Consider the following 16776-nt stretch of genomic DNA (forward strand, 5'->3'; position numbering starts at 1 on the left):
ATTTTTCCTTTCATTTATTTCTGTACATTTATATGAAAAGCTTTTATTCCCACTTCCATATTTAACATTTTCCCGTGCAAGAGCAAATTAATACCATTTCTACTGTGTCTTTCCAGTAACTAGAGGGGAGAGCTGGTTCTTTTTGTTTAAACACTAGCTCTAGTAAAAAGCTGAAGTACAGAATTTCTAACGTATTGTTTCTTCAATATTGGAAAACACTGTTTGTTGAGAGGCTCTGCTTACTCCTTTTTGATACGTTTCAACTCCAAAGCTAAATCATTACCATCCTATCTTTGCATAATATGGTCATGAAAACTAATTCTGCCAGTAAGTCATCAGTCTTTAAACTGTGTGTGGGTTAGTGGGTTTTATTTCTTGTTCTGGCTTTGAGGATTTGAAAAAAAAAAAAGAACTCGGGTAGTTCTGTTGTGTTATATCACACTTATTTTTTTTCTACCCAGCTTCTTAGAAATGCCAGTAGCAGCCAAACGTTTTGTCAGTGAGCACGTGCCTGCTTTTTTGTGTGTGTTTGATTATTCCCATGTCTAGCTTCTGACAACCATCATCTGTTCTTTGTGATCAGCCAGGTAGGCTGCAGAGTTTTAGGCCAAAACACCTTTCAGAAGTTTGACCCTTCTTGACTACAAGGTTTCAGAAAACATCTCCTCCATCTGTACTTAGATCTCATGTAAAAATTTGTGGCCCTACATGATTTGTTCTAGCTTCCATCTGGCTGTCACTTTGTGTAACTCCTTCTGCTAGATTTAAGAGCTGTGTACTAACAGACAGCTCTTCTTTGTTCATGGTGGTGTTCTGACATTGATAACATCACGCCTAAATCTTTTCCTGAGTGCAGAAATTAGATTGCTACTTAAATATTTCACAGGTGAAATTTGCTTGCTTTGACTCTTACTGTGTTTTTTACCTGAAATTTTCCCAGTTCTTTACAGCACTATTTTAAAAAATGTGATCATGAGAAATATGCATTGTATTTCTGTCACAGTTTTGGCTATAAATTGTCTTCCATAAACTTGGCTTAATAAATTTGTGTTCATTTATCTACAAACTGTCATAGGTCTATTAGCTTCGCTATTGCAGAAAGCACATTACATTGGTAATACGACAGGATGATCAAGTACCATTTTGAAAATATTTTTATTTGTTCTTAATTAGTTGTTGTCAAATTCAGTGTTTTCTGGACACCTTCTGGGTCTTAAATTTATTACAGACTAAAAGAACAGTGGCTGTAAGAATAAATACATTCTTACTGTATAATAAAGTCATTGATGTATGTCACAATCTCTTAAACCTTATGGAGTGCATTTTAATAAAATACCCCCGCCTTGTAAGGCAATGTGCATTATTTTTATATTATATTAGAACTTTGAGTTTGTTGTGCAGCTTCCTTATTGCAGACCTGTAAGCAATGATAGTCATTTATTAAATCTGTTTAGGTTTAGGTTCTGTGGCTTTTTCTGTTTTGTTTTTCATAAAAGAATGTCCTGAATTTTGTACAGTGCATAGCTACTTCTCATGGTGTTAAATCGTATATAAAGATTTCAAAGAAAGAATGATAGGAAGTCTTTTGTTTAGCCAAGCATTTGTGCAATTTCCCACAGCCTTCAGCCAGAGAACTGGCTGAAGAAACTGCCTGTTTGTGGCTCGCATGGATGTACTGTTTGCTAGGTGGGGAACAGGCTGGATGACTGGGCACAGAGTGTTGTTGTGAATGGAATTAAATCAGATTTGCTGCAGTCACAAGTGGTGTTCCCTAGGGCTCGGTACTGGGGCCATTCTTGTTCATCTTCTTTACCAATGATCTAGTTGAGAGGGTCAGTTGCGTCCTCAGTAAGTTTGAGGACAGCATTAAGTTGGGCAGGAGCATTGACCTACTTGAGCATAGGAACGCTCTGCAGGGGGATCTGCATGGGCTGGACTGATGGGCTGTATCCAGTTCTGTGGCTTCAGCAAGGATGAATGCTGGCTGCTGCCCTTGAGTCACAACAACCCCATAAAGTGGTATAGGCCCGGGGAAGAGTGGCTGGAAAGATGCCTGTCAGAAAAGAACCTGGGGGTGCTGGTTGGCAGCTGGCTGAACACAAGTCAACACCGTACCCAGGTGGCCAAGAAGGCCAGCGGCATCTGAACATGCATCAAAAATAGTATGGCCAGAAGGCCAAAGAAATTGATTTTCTGTCTGTATTCAGCACTAGTGAGACTGCACCTCAAGTGCTGCGTCCAGTTTTGTGCCATTCAACACAAGAAGAGTATTGAGTTGCTCACTTGTGTGTGGAGAAGAGTAGTGAAGCTGGTGAAGGGTCTAGAAAATGAGTTACGAGGAGAGACTGAGAGAACTGGGCTTGTTGAATCTGAAGAGGAGGCTAAGGGAAGGTCTTATTTCTCCACAACTATCTGAGAGGAGGTTGTAGTGAGGAGAGTGTTGGTCTTTTCTCAGGTGACGCGTGATAGGATGTGAGGTAATGACCTCGAGATGTTCCAGGGGAGATTTGGATTGGATGCCAGGAAGAATTTTTTCATGTAAAGGGATGTCAGACATTGGAACAGGCTGCCCTTGGAGGTGGTGAAGTCCCAGTCCCTGGGGGGCGTTTAAGAGAGGTTTGGGCTTGGCACTAAGGGACATGGTTTAGCAGCGGACTTGGTAGCGTTAGGTGGATAGCTGACATGATGATCCAAAGGGACCTTTCCAACTTCAGTGAGTCCATAATTTCTGTGAAATATCTCTAGCTGAAATTAACAGTACAATCCTCCTCTAGGAATACAACATACAATATCCTCTAGGAACTTAAAATATTTTTCCTATATTGCTCCATGTTTCTTCTAAGCTTTCTAGTTTATAAAAAATTGTAGGTATGACAATAGTGACATGTCTGTCATGTCTCTTGGAAGACTGGATGAGTTTGTGTTGGCACTTATAAGCAACATCTATATTGAAATTTAGCTCGTGTTTATATAGAGGAATTAGTCAAAGTTCTCATACACAGTACAAATTGATCCTAAGCTTTCCAGAATCTTTGTATTAATACAGTTTATTTCGTAGTTGCATTTGATCAACAAAAGCGCTTCTCCACTGTTCCACATCCTGTTTTTTAGTGGTCTTGCTCAAAATAAGATGGCAAAAGTCTTCATTCTTCACTGATGATGATGATGAAATTGAGGAATGTGATTTTGTGGTGCTAACAAAAGCTGATGATAACTGTTTAGGTGTGATTTCTTGGGTGGTTGAACAACTGCCTTTTTACTGTCTTCAGAGCAATAATAAGTCAGTCTGATAGTGGATTGCTGTTACTAGATGCCAAGAAGACAGAAAGGGTGTATGCTCTCAGGGATTTTGTATTCCCAGTGTTACGTTTCTTCTGTTCTATAGCATTCAGGTTTAATAAGTAGTGGTGCTAATGCCACTGGAATGGTATAACAAGGAATTCAACTGCTTTTCTACTTCCTGGAAATATGTCTGCCTTATGACCCATCATCATTACCTAGATCAGTGTTAATACGCTTTCTGCAGTCCACTGATCTTTGAAGGTCTAGAGATATTTAATAGCAGTATTTCTGTCATTGGAGCGTGATACAGGAAGATTCTGTTGACAAGGTAGGGCCTGCTATCTCAATTTTGATTATATATATATGTATAAATAATAGCAGGGGAATTTAATCATTCTGAATTGGTGTTACATTATGTATGCTAAAGTAATAACCCAGTATATGCAAAAGAAAGTTGCACGCTTATGGTTATGGGCATATTGTATACCTGTTAAAGTTTATGTAACTTTTATGTCCAGTAAGCTTTATCCAGTAAAAGTAGTATTAAACAAATTGTCTGTGTTCTGAGGAGCTAAAACTAGACCTTCTCAAAAATACTATGTTATAATTTCTAAAAGAACTTGTGCTAAAAAGGCAAAAAAAAAAAAAAAAAGTTGAAATAGCAAAGCAGGCTAAGGGGAGAAAAACACCAAGCATCGTTTGGTAATGCTGCTGCTTGTTCTCAATAAAGACTTGTGGTGCCGGATGTGTACTGTAAGCCTTTTATCTGATCCTAGGTGTGAAGTCAGAAACGGCGGTCATGAAAGCAGAACCTGCTGCTTCTTGCAGTGCACCTGAAACACAGCTTGGCTGTTATTTCAGTTTTCAGTTGCGCATATTACATTCTGTTGAAAGTTTCTTCTATGCATATTACTTACTGGGATGGATTATTTAAAGGATTTGCTGCTTTAATAACTTGGGGAGGAAAAAAAAGCAAACAAAAAAAAAGACAGGAACCAGGATGTGTCCTACCTTTTGGCAGATTTTTTCTTATCTAGTTGTAGTGAAATGTTGCAAGGCTGAGGGTATAAAGAAGCCTTCGCTTGTTTAGAAAGAACGCTTTCTTTGTACTGGAGGCTTTGTGTAATGGGGTCTTCCCCTCCCCCTTCTCGGCCTGTGTGCTTGTGCTTGGAGGTGCAGTTTGACACTTATGTACTGCAGAACAGTCCTTCGTTTTATAGTCGTAACCACACTTTGCAAAGATAAGACGATCACCTGAACTATGCATGGCTGCATGTGGTGCTTTCTTTTGGTGATAACTTCAGCTGTTGCAGTCTGAGGGTCTTGGTTTTGCTTCTTGATTAGCCTCTGATGTTTTAACATGTACTTGTGTTTGGCCTCGTATGTCTCATTTTAAATACTAAGTACTTTCGTAGTTTCCTGTTCAAGAATCATCCACTGGGTTTTCCTGAACCCTCTTGCAGCCTGTACTTGGCTTGCTGCACATATCAGTGACCAACACATGCACTGAAGTAACATGGCTGGCAGAAGAGGTACACGCATAGTGCTTTCACACACAGTACACTCGCTGATACCACTTCTGAAGAATTTTGGTGACTCAGAGGATGAGCTGTTCTTCTGTATTGACATGGCAATGGCTGCTCTTTCTACTGAAAGCATTGTGGGAGGATTTCCTCTGATTCAGATGCAAGTATTTCCTCATGTGTGCATCCCCAAATAGTTCTTTCAATATCACTGGATCACTTCGGTGATTCCCTCCCCACCCCCCAACCTGGCTGTTGAGCATTTCATCTTCCAGGGTCTCTCAGTTCCTGATCAGTTTCTACAGCTCCACTTTTAGAAGACCTGAAAGATACGTGGCCAGCTGGTGATTTATTTTCATACCACACAAACTAAACTTCTAAATTAGTACTCGTGCCAAAAATCAATTAGTTTTGTCTTAGCATGTACAAGAGGAGATTTCCGTTCCTTCCCTGAGTCTCAAAGATGCTTCATTTTGTGGCATATGGCATTGAGCAGGAATCTCGATGCTGATAATGCATGCAGGCATCCAATGATTTAAAAACCTGCTATGCCAAAGACAGTGTCCACCACTTTTTAAGTAATAGGATTCCTAGTGGCAAAGATGGCTATCCTTGATAGTCATTTCAACAGTAAACATGACTGTTTGCTTTTAATTAGAATTGGGAAGACATGACTCTTATTTTAATGTTTTCTTAGAATGTTAGGGTTGCCTTGGGTTATTTTTGCTTATCATGGCATGCTACAGAACTCGGTGGGGTAATAAGATTACAATGTGGGTGGAAACATTTTTAAGCTATTTCTGTTTGAAAGTAAAGACTATATGCAAAGTGTATTGTCTTTTCAATTTATAGACAGAAATTGGAACCACAGATCCAGATGACTTTGAGAAAGTCCATCCATTTTGTATGCCTTTTATACTCTGTATGGGATTTAAAATCCCAGGGCTCTTTCAGTTTTGTCAGGTGAGACTTTTTGTATCTCACTTTTGCACTGGAGTAGGAAAATACATGAGACCATTCATGGAAGCTTTTGCCTCTTGTGTTTGGTGCCTTTGAAAAACTCTATGTAACTCCGTGTAGAGCATCTTTCATCTAAACCTCTTGGCTCTGAAATGCTCTTGGTACAGGAAATTCATTATCTGGCAGTGAAATTTGAATGTACTTTTCCTGGTAAGAGATAAGCACGTTTAACAATACCTAAATTACAGGAATTAGCGTAGTAGTTGTTTTTAATGCAGTTGTTGAGTTAATTTCTTATGGAAGTTTCTGTACCAAATAGAGGTTGCTATATGGGAAAATTTGACAGTACTTTTTCCTGTATTTGGAGGGGAAAAAAAAGAAAAAAAAAGCTAGTGATAAAGCAGCCTGGTTTTAGAAATGTCAGAATTTTACTTTGACATTTAAAGATGAGTTTCCATTTTCTGATTATTTTTTTTTTTCCTAGTGAGGCCTTTCTTCGTATTGAGCTTCTTAAGGAGCATGCAAAAAAAAAAAAAAAAAAAAAAATTAAAAAAAAAAAAAAAAAAAAAAAGAAAAAAAGAAAAGCAGCAAACTTATAACACTATTACAACTGTAAAACTTCATTTCTATTTCACAAATCCAGGTGAAATTTTTCTGGAATTTACAACAGTGTCCTTAGAGGAATAACGTTAATGGAGATCTTCTGAAGAACCACGTGTTCTGTATGGACAGTCGGCCTTTGAGGGCTCTTTCAGAAATCCGGTGTGGAGGCAGCGAAGAAGGGGTGGGAGGTTGCAGGCTGAAAATGCACAGACTTTAGTTTTTTCTTTCCGTGCAATATCAGAAACTTCAGTTTTCTGAATGCCCTTTTAATGCTGATGCAAAACCAAGTTAGTTTAAATTTTTATATAAAAACTACTGACATAAAGCTGTGTAAATGTGTGATCTGTATATTCCAGCTGTCAAAAAGTTACATATTTACTTCTGTTTTGGAAAAATTAACTATTTTATTTAAATCTTTTTTTTTTTTTTTTCTTAAGAATTTTCCTGAAAATTACTTCTTTCTTAGTATAATTCGTGTTTTGTTTAAGGAAGGCAGTGTACATTTTGCATACTTATTAGCTGTATGCATTAATATGTACTTATTCAGGCCCTTAGTCAAAGGAGATGAATAAATTATTTGGTAAACAGAAAAGGGCAATTGTTTTTACTCCACATGTGTGAAACCACATGGAATTGCAGTCCTCTTAAAATACACAAAAAATCATTTTAAATACCTTTTAAAATAAGCTAAAATGTTGAATAAACAAAAATGGGTTTGATAAATTTGGTCCCTTCTGCTACATCTAAGACAAAACGTTTAGTTAGTAAATTGAGTGGTAGTCTCTGGTACCTTCAAGGATTTAAGTGGAAGATCTGCCCTGGTTTTATATTTGAGTAAAAGAGGACTGATTTCCATCTTAGTTGAGACTGATTTCTTAACTTTTTTAATCACTGAAGTAGACTGAAATGTCTTTTCAAGAATATTTTACTGACTCTGTCAGTATATTGAATTATTTGTTAGCTGTTGTTCCAGGTATTTATACCAGGCATTCTGTTTGCACATTGGACTTAGTTGAATTATTCATCCTCATCCATGTTTTGCTTGAATAGTACATTTTTCAGCTCTTTCTGGCCCAGCTTCAATTTGAGTTATAATATGCTTACTTTTCAAGAAAAGCATTATTTAAAAAAAAAAAAAAAAAAGAAAAGGATTTAAATGAAAATACTTTCTTAAAACATGTACAGTTCTCATATTTTTTTGATGGTGGCTTCTGTGATCAGTTTTTAACAATAAAGCAAGCAGTACTGTTTAAAGTATTTTATTCTGAAAGGAGAGCACGCAGATTGAAATACCTTTAAAGATGTATGAAGAATTTTACAAGTAAACTTTAAGATATATATTTTTTTTTTAATTCAGAGAATTACTGGCAATGTGTAGAAATTTCAGTAACTGATTATTTGGAAAGCCAGTGAGAGATTCTTTCTTAATTTGTTTCTTTTCCTCTTAAATATACATAGGTTGCTCAGAAAGTAATGCCTTCTATTTACTTCCATGGAAATTACAACAGATACAAAGAGCACAGTGACAGTATTTGATGGAACAAATTCTCAGCTATAAAACATACTTTTTCAACACAGTCACTACCATTAGCTATGCATTTTTGCCAGCACTAAACAAGAAATCTGCATAACATGGTCACAAAAGCTTGCATAGCCATCCAGACAGTGGCTAGTCTTCAATGTCACTGTCACCACTGCTGAAATACACCTCCCACTGCTCTGCTCACATCCTCTGTTTGATCTCCATAAATATTCAGGAAACACTGATGTATGTCAGTGAGTGCCATTTCTTCTGCATAGAGGAATTCAGTAACACACCTTTGTTTCATCTGCACTTCCACGTCAGACACCATTCTGTTAGGCTGCCCCTGTGCTGCCATCTGTCACATGGCAGCAACATGCAAAGGAATATTAGTGAGAAAGTTCAACCTCTACTGCCATCCCACCAACATCCACCTCTGGCACTTTGGGCCACCATCATAACACAGGGGGCATTTCTTTCAGAGCACCCATCGTATTTTCAGCTTGTCCTGCCTAATGTTTAAAATCTGTGTTTTAGTATCCTACATGGGAGCTGTGGTGGAGTGGGTATGATTTAAGGCAGTCGTTGAAGGACCATCTTCCATAATGGCTAGTTTTTTCTTTCTCTTTTCATACTTTATGTTTTAGTCAGTTTGATATTGAATAGTTGTGAGTGAAAATGTTGAAATTAAATACCTTTCTAAAAGCCATTGTCATGAAGTTCGAATTAGCAAGTTGAGAAATAGCTCCCATCACATGAAATCATCAACTCATCTGGCCATGCAAACTACAGCTCTGGAATCTCAACACTAGTACTGATGACAACAGGGAACCAAGGAGAATTTTGATATTTGGCTGATACATCAAAATCAGTGGGGGGTTGTATTGATCCCGCTAAAATTATGCCAGTTTATGAGTAGCTTTTGACAGAGCCTTGCATAACGTGTTGGTTTTTGGGGGTACATGTGTGATTACTTAATCTTTGGTGGCAGAGCACTGCTGCCCAGAGGCTGTGGGGTCTCCTCCTTGGGGGATCTACAGCATCCTTGCTACGGCCCTGAGCACCCTGCTCTGAGTGGCCCTGCTGGAGATGGGTGGGCATGAAGGAAACAGAGGGTCCTGCCAGTCTGTGATTGGTACAAGATATTTGAAGACTGGCATTTAGTAGAAATCTAATCGTATGGAGAAAGTAGATTCTGAGAACTCAGTTGTTTTGAGGCAGTGTGTTCTCAATTCGTTTCTGTTGTGGTTTTGTGTTTTTGTTTTTGTTTTTTTTTTTTTTTTCATTTGTAGATTAGAAGTAACTTACAGTAGAACCAGTGATAGAACTGGAAAAAAGAAATTCATCCTTTATTGCTTCCAGTATTTCAATAATAAGTTTCGATGGTTTTTTAAATAATCATATGTAGCATATTTGGTGATGTCTCTTTCAAGGAGTTCTGGATTGAGGAATTCTGTTTGGAAACTGTTCATTGTTGCCTCTAATTTCTTGATACAACTTTCCTGTTTTGCTGCTTTTTTCTTAAAGGCCTCTGTTTACATTTGTGGATTTTTTTAATCCCATGAAGTTGATTTGATCATTAGTAAGCTGCTGAATATAATTTTGCCCATGATATATGTATTGAATCAGAAAAGATTTCAGAAGAAGTTGGTTGTAAGAATGTAGATGACACTGGTTTCATTTTCCTTTTTTTTTCTTTTTCTTTTTCTTTTTTTTTCCCCAGAAATGGGCTTTGGGAATTGGCTGAAATTTTTTACTATGCATAAATGCATACTATTCTTAAAAAGAACTCAACAAAATAATATGGAGTATTGATAAACCTGTGGAGATCCATTACGCAGCCACATCAGTGAGTCTGCTCTTTTCACCCCTGGGGATAAGGAAAAGCAGTTTAAATGCAGAATGTTGAAACTTTCCAGTTTCAGGCAAGGACTCCAGCTTATGGGATGTGAAAGTTAGTAAATAAGTCTTACTGAAACTAAGCAAATATATCTAGTGTTAGTAAATGGGCTTTTGTCTGGCAAAGATGGTGAAAAAACAAAATAGCAATTAGCAAATGCAATATACATTTTCAGAAAGGTTTTTTTTTTCTTCTTTTTTTTTGCCATGAGAATACAAGTGCTTTATGTATTCTAAGTATTTGATAAAGTAGAACTAAGTTTTAAACACAGTTAAACTTTTCTATCCTAAGCACCAGTAGTTTTCCAAGCCAAGCAGCCTGGTTTTAGTGCCTTCAGTGGGGACAGGAGGAGAGAGAAATCCTCCTGTTGGTTTTAATAGGGGAAGGCTGGACTGCTCAGGTATGGAGCACCTGTGCTTTTTGTCAGCCAGCAAGGCTTTGGGCAGGGTGCTTGGCCAGGAGCAGCAGAGGAGGGCTGGGGAAGTGGCAGTGCCAAAGCATTGGGCCACAGGCGTGAACAGGAGGAAATTCCCCTGTTGCGAAGTGTGGGCTGGGGCTGGAGAACCCGTGGTATTGCAACAGGGAGAAACTGGAAGTGAAAGGGTGCTTTCACAATGAGGATTTCGGAGACAGGAAGCAAATTCAAAGGAAACAGGTCTTCCTTAGTGCTGCTGCTTAGAATATAATCTGGGCTTAAAGCTGCAGCTGAGACGTTGGAGGAGGGAAGGTAAGTTGAGAGGCACATTTCTAGGTCTCCCTGGCAGTACTTTGTCAAGGCCTCTGTAGAGAAAAGAAAGGTTTGCGGTGGATTGCTTTTGTTCTCTGGAAATGATGCTAACCAGTGGCTGGGATTTTTTTTTTTTTTTGTATTGTTTGTTTTTTCCAGCAATATATCCAACCAAATATTAAACCCACTCACATTACTTGGCAACTTGGTAAGAGATAAAAATGAAATAATTTAGCATGGGCCAAATATAAGTTATGAACAGAGTTCTTTCCTACCAGGCACCATAAGATGAAAGAGTCTTTCTGCTGCTTTGCATTCCATGTGCTCCCACTCTTTTTCCACTCACTTGAAAGCTAATCCATGGTTTTGGAATTTTCTTCACAACGATTAGTTGTGTAACCAAGGATTATGGGCTTTAGATGAACTGTAACCAATGAATTGAACTGTGAACATGGGGTTGCCTTTCAATGCAAGCGTACCTGCTCGTGCAACCAAGACAGTGAGAGTGCTGAAATTACAGCTACAGTCACAAGTGTATTCAGCTCTTCCAGGTGTGCCCAAATGTTCTCTTTCCTATAAAATTCCTTACATGGTCTTCATTTGGTTTGGCAGTTGGAGTAGGGCAGTACCCTTATAAATAGTAATAAATGAAAAATTCTTATAGTAGCAGGTAGAACTGTGCAGTATTTACTCTTTTGGATAGAGCTTCTGCAGATTGTAGGTTTTTTAATGGAGTTGTGATTTTTATTACAGACGTGTGTTATAAATTTCACAATTCTCACTTAATTGTTCCCTAGCTATGACCAGACATCCTACTAAATTATATTTTTAGACTTGTTTCCTAAGGAAATGAGGCTTGCACTAGTCATGCTGTCACAGTCAGCTGTCATTGTCCACCCATCTGTCTACCCTTGGTAACTGCCAATTTCAGGCAAACCTGACAGACTAGTGGAGGTAAAGGAACCACTTCTCTGCAGTTCAGGATCTAGGAGGGATACTGTCATGTTCCCCCACTTGAGGGAACCCGGCGATCCCAGTGCATACCTACCTTGTGGGAGCCCAAGCAAGATAGGTATCACCAGGAAAGGCAGCCAAAGCTGGCCGGGGAGGGCAGCACGTAGTGGGAGATAGAACAGGCTTCACAGGTGTGAAAAGAAGCTGATATGCGAAAGCAGTCATCTGATAAGGGGTGGCTGTAGCTGAGGGTGCTGCAGGAGCTGTCAGAGGCAGGGAGGAATGGTGCAGCAGGAGGTGCAAGGAGAAAAACAGGAACAGATTTCCCTGGTTCTGCTCTTGGAACAACTTGTATCCTCTTCTCCCATAGAGATACAGTTACGGATCTTACAACCTCACATTAAAATGACTGGTAGATAATGTGCATACACTTCACTGAGCTTGGCTGCAGATGACTCTCTGGATATTTCCTTATCTGAAGCTGTTTGGAAACCAGAACTTTGGTGCATGTCACTGGTATTCTGAAAGGTTCATTGTTATCACCCTTAAAAAGTTCAGTTACATTAAATATTAGAGCTCAAAGGGAGGAAGTGTGTGTATTTGCCTTTATCGATATAGAAATCCAGCCACATATCTGACTTTTCCTGCACTGTCATGGTTCGTTTTGAATGGGGAGGATGGAAAGGAATGCTTGAAATGCCAAGCACAGCATTGGAAAGTCTGTGGGAAAAGATGCAGCCTGTGAAACTCCAAGTAAAAGAAAGTGGCTGCATGATAACCTTTTCCTAAATCTTTACTCACCTTCGTTAGACTTCAAAGGTTGTTGTTTTTTAATTTGTTTTTACAGATGTGTTTTTTTGATTGTTTGTTGGCAAGTTTTGTGTTTTTTTTGTTTTTTTTTTTCTGTAGATGCTTCTGTTTATGACATTTCTCTTATCACATGACATCCCTTTGTTTTTCATTACTCAGTTCTCTTTTTAACCAGTTGTGTTCTGGCCAGATGCTTCGTCAGCTGCTCCTTTTCCCAATTTTATTAGTTCAGGGCACAGCTCTTTATATCTCCCTAACAAAGCATAACAAAACCTGGGCTTTTAATTGAGAAAGTTCCTTTTTAGTATAAGGCTTATTGTAGGATGAATCCGCTGAGATGCAGTTGCTTGTTCTGCATGAAGTTGTAATCAGGATTTTCTAACTAAATGACACTTAAGTTGTGTTTGTTTATATTATCCTAATTTAATGCTCCTTAATTCTCGTACTATATACATCCTTGCCTTTTGGTTGAAAGTGATCTCTACACTGATGAAAAATTCCAGTAATCTTGGCAGAGATCAGCCCCGGCCAACTTTTGATTAAAGCTTGCTTGGCATGAAAGCACTGCTTTCCTCCAATTGTCTCCCCCAACACAATAAGCTGGTCTCTGTCATTTTGTCTCAAAGGGCAGCCACAGGCTCTCAGCTCAAATTAAGTACTTAGAATTACATTAGGATGTAAGCAGGCTCCAACAGGAAGTAAGGAGCTGCTCGAGAAGGTCAGAAAACACTTAGGATCATCGGAATTTTCTGTAGTCTTCTGAGATGTTAAGGCTGCAGAAATTAATGTATTTAACTCTTCTTTCATGTGACATCATTACCTCTGCAGTGTTTGTGTGCTGTTCAGCTAAACCTGTGAAGTATGCCACATAGCTGCACTAAACATACTTTTGAATTCTTGTATGGTAGCCCTGAAGTGGTCAGGCACTTGCACTTGGATCTCTGTAGGCCCTTTTCAGCTGAGTTATTCTATTTAATACATTTGTACGTGCGTGTGTGTGTGCATACATGTAGTCTATATATATATATATATATATATATATATATACTATATATATACACAGTATATACTGTAATACATTTTTCAGTGCTGCCATGGCCCAACTAAAGTGTTCTGAATTGTTAAAATGAAATTGCATGCTTCTCCTTCTAATAGGGCTATTTAAAGAAACAAGAACAAAGCCTCATTTTTTTTCATTCATTTTCCCGTAATCAGTATGTATTCACAGTGTCTGAAGTGAATCTCTCTCCTCCCACCAAGGATCTAGATGAGAGAAAAGTGCAAAATCTGTGATTTCTACGTTGTTTCTTTTTTTTTTATTTTTTTATTTTTTGCATTCTGTCCAATGCATGACATTTCGGATGTTGCTTACCTTGTGGGATTTCATCTTTTGTGTTATCTTCAGAACTTTTATAGCTGAATTTTAGAATAGATGGCTACTTATTAACTTTACCTTTTTGTTTATATATAAGTTTAAGCAGCCTTTGCTGCAGAAGTTTGAAAGTGAGTGGTGCAGCTTTTCCTCCACATTACACCCCAGAAAAGAATGTAATGGTATTATTACTTTTGTATATTGTATTTAATTCTGTAACTGAAGCCATGACAGTACAGCAGAACTTGGGGGTTTTAGGGGAATGAACTCCAATAATCCTCTTCATTGTGAGGTCAATGCTTCTGTGGTACATGGCAAAACTTGGGTGGAAGTGGTGCAAATTTCACAAGAGGGCTTGCAGTTGGAAAAGGTTGCAGCTGCCTGGGGAATGAAATGAAGACTGAAGAGAACAGAATGTTATCTGTAGAGAAACTAAGGTTTTATCCCTCTGCTGGTTTATTTTTGCATACTTCTTTCTCGTGTTTTACGTGAGTCAAATTAAAGTCATCACTACAAAGAAAAAGCATGGTAGGTTAACTGGATTTTTAGGAGACATAACAGTGCAAATCTTTTTGAGATTCGGGAAGTTTCCATGGTGAAGAAACCAGTGTTTATAAGTGTGTTAAGATTCTGGTACTATTGGGAAAGGAAGAGAGTGATGATAGTGCCATACATAAGTGTTTAAGCAAGATGTCAAAGATCATCTCTTAAAGGTGTTGCTGTGTTTTCTGACAGTCTGCATCATTAGAGATAAGATCTCCATTATAGAGAGATGAGATTTGAAGTGACGAAGGTGTGCATTGCTTTAAGTGTCTGCAGTGTGGGGAGGATGTTGAGTGACCACTTTCTGCTTCTGTCTTTATTTCACAGGCTTAGGAAAAACAAAAAGAAAGACGAGCGCGCGAGACGCCTCGCCCACTCCCAGCACAGATGCAGAGTACCCTTCCAATGGCAGCAGCGCAGACCGCATCTATGACCTCAACATTCCTGCCTACGTCAAATTTGCCTATGTGGCGGAGAGAGAGGATGAACTGTCCCTTGTCAAAGGGTCTCGGGTCATTGTCATGGAGAAATGCAGCGATGGCTGGTGGAGAGGGAGCTACAATGGACAGATTGGCTGGTTTCCTTCGAACTATGTGGTGGAGGAAGTTGAGGAGGCCACAGCAGATTCACCGAGCTTTCTGAGCTTGAGGAAAGGCGCTTCCATGAGTAACGGCCAGGGCACCAAAGTACTCCACGTTGTTCAGACACTGTACCCATTCAGCTCCGTCACAGAAGAAGAGCTCAATTTTGAAAAGGGGGAAACAATGGAAGTCATTGAAAAGCCAGAAAATGACCCAGAATGGTGGAAATGTAAAAATTCCAGAGGGCAAATTGGTCTTGTTCCTAAAAACTATGTAGTAATCATTAGCGATGGTCCTACCATTAACACTTCCCACCCACCTCAGATAAGCTACACGGGACCATCTTCTACCGGACGATTTGCTGGAAGAGAGTGGTATTATGGGAATGTTACCCGACATCAAGCAGAATGTGCCCTAAACGAAAGGGGAGTGGAAGGAGACTTCCTTGTTAGAGATAGTGAATCTTCGGTAAGTGATACTCAGCACCATGGTCTTTATATTAAAACAAGTGATGTATGGTTTAGCAAGTGTGGAAGCTCATAACTGGGGTACCCCAGAGAGGGACTTTTCACCCCTAAACAAACAAGCAGTGCTTCAGTGCTGCAAACTGATCCATGTACCTTCTGTGAGACTCCATCTCTCACAGAAATGCAGTGACATTTACACTGAAATTTAACGATTGTGGACTGTATTATCCAGGGTTTTTTAATTAGCAGACAAGTAACAAGATATTTCAACCTTCTGTCTGACATTTCATCCTCATATGCAATCCTTCTCAAGTTTATAGCACTACAAGGGGAAAAAAAAAAAATCTTGCAAATTACAAGCTCAGACATTAATTTCAATTTAAAGCCAATTTAAAGTGGGATGTTTGCATTGGTCGGTTTTGTTTTGCCTTTAATTAACATAGGTTAATAACAGATTCTTTAAATTAGATCATTTAAATTATTGATTAAAATTCTAATCTAATGTACTTCTGTTCAACTTAGATTGTTTAGGTTGTAATAGGATGGAATTATTGTATCTAATTGTTAAGATTATAATACACAACAAAAAAGATCAAGTCAGTGGCTCATATTACTTGGAAATTGAGCCTTGGTGACATCAGAGGGGATATGAGTAATGCTGATTAGGGATTATTATAAATCTGGAAGTTCAAATTTGAAATTACACTGAAGGGCCTTTCACAAATGTTGAGGCCAGAGAAAGCATCGTTAGGGTGCTCCAAATTTAATTATCATGTTGCTGTGATTTTTGAAAGGTGGAAGGTTTTAATAATTCCCCAATACACCTTTGAAACATTACAAAAAGGTGAATCTTAATTTCTCATCAGGGTCTTTCCTGCATTCGTTGCTTCAGCTGTCAGACCATTATTCCATGGGGATAAATTGTTTAGTACACACTTCCATCCAAGTACTGTTACTTCAGGTATAAAAATTCAAAATCCGTATGGTGATGTCAGCTCGATCTTTTAAGTTGAGAGTACATTACTATTAAAAAACAGTCAGCTCCAGGCATCTATCTCTGTGAAACGCTTGTCTCACATTTTTCCTGTATTGTGAATTAAGCTGATTTGTAATATGGATTGCAAATAAAAATTAAAGCAGTGTGAACTGCTTTAAACTTAATTTAAAGGAGGGTCAACTTCTTGACTCCAGCATGTCCTCAGGAGGCTCTGTTGGTTGCATGCATCACTTCTGCTTAGAACTGGTGGTAGCCTGCATCGTAGTTGCCTGTGGAACTGAGGAAAAACTGCTCCCCTGTTCTGTTCCTTACATGATTTCACTTACTAGTCAATAGTGCAAGTTGGCATTTTTAATACAATGCCTGAAATTTGGAATTGGTTGACACATTATCACTTGGTGAGGGAGATGAACAGAGGCTTTTAGTGACAGTAGAAAAACAAGTAGAAAAAGACAGGGGAGTTGTTAAGTCTCTAGGATATTCTAAATACAAATTAAACCTTGCATTTTAATTTCTGAAAAGTATTGGTAGTGCA

At 38.6% G+C, this 16776-nt stretch overlaps 1 protein-coding gene across 1 annotated transcript in view; it reads left to right on the forward strand.

Moving 5' to 3' along the window:
• Positions 1–16776, forward strand: part of NCK2 (NCK adaptor protein 2) — a 55498-nt gene that overhangs the window by 31393 nt on the left and 7329 nt on the right. Inside the window, exon 3 of the mRNA XM_042809522.1 lies at positions 14524–15245. Within this exon, the coding sequence (XP_042665456.1) occupies positions 14524–15245 (722 nt within the window). The remainder of the gene's footprint in view (positions 1–14523; positions 15246–16776) is intronic.

The sequence above is a fragment of the Centrocercus urophasianus genome, unplaced genomic scaffold, assembly GCF_019232065.1.
Source record: "Centrocercus urophasianus isolate 14NV4802_14NV808 unplaced genomic scaffold, USGS_Curo_1.0 seq_12, whole genome shotgun sequence".
Taxonomy (NCBI): Eukaryota; Metazoa; Chordata; class Aves; order Galliformes; family Phasianidae; genus Centrocercus; species Centrocercus urophasianus.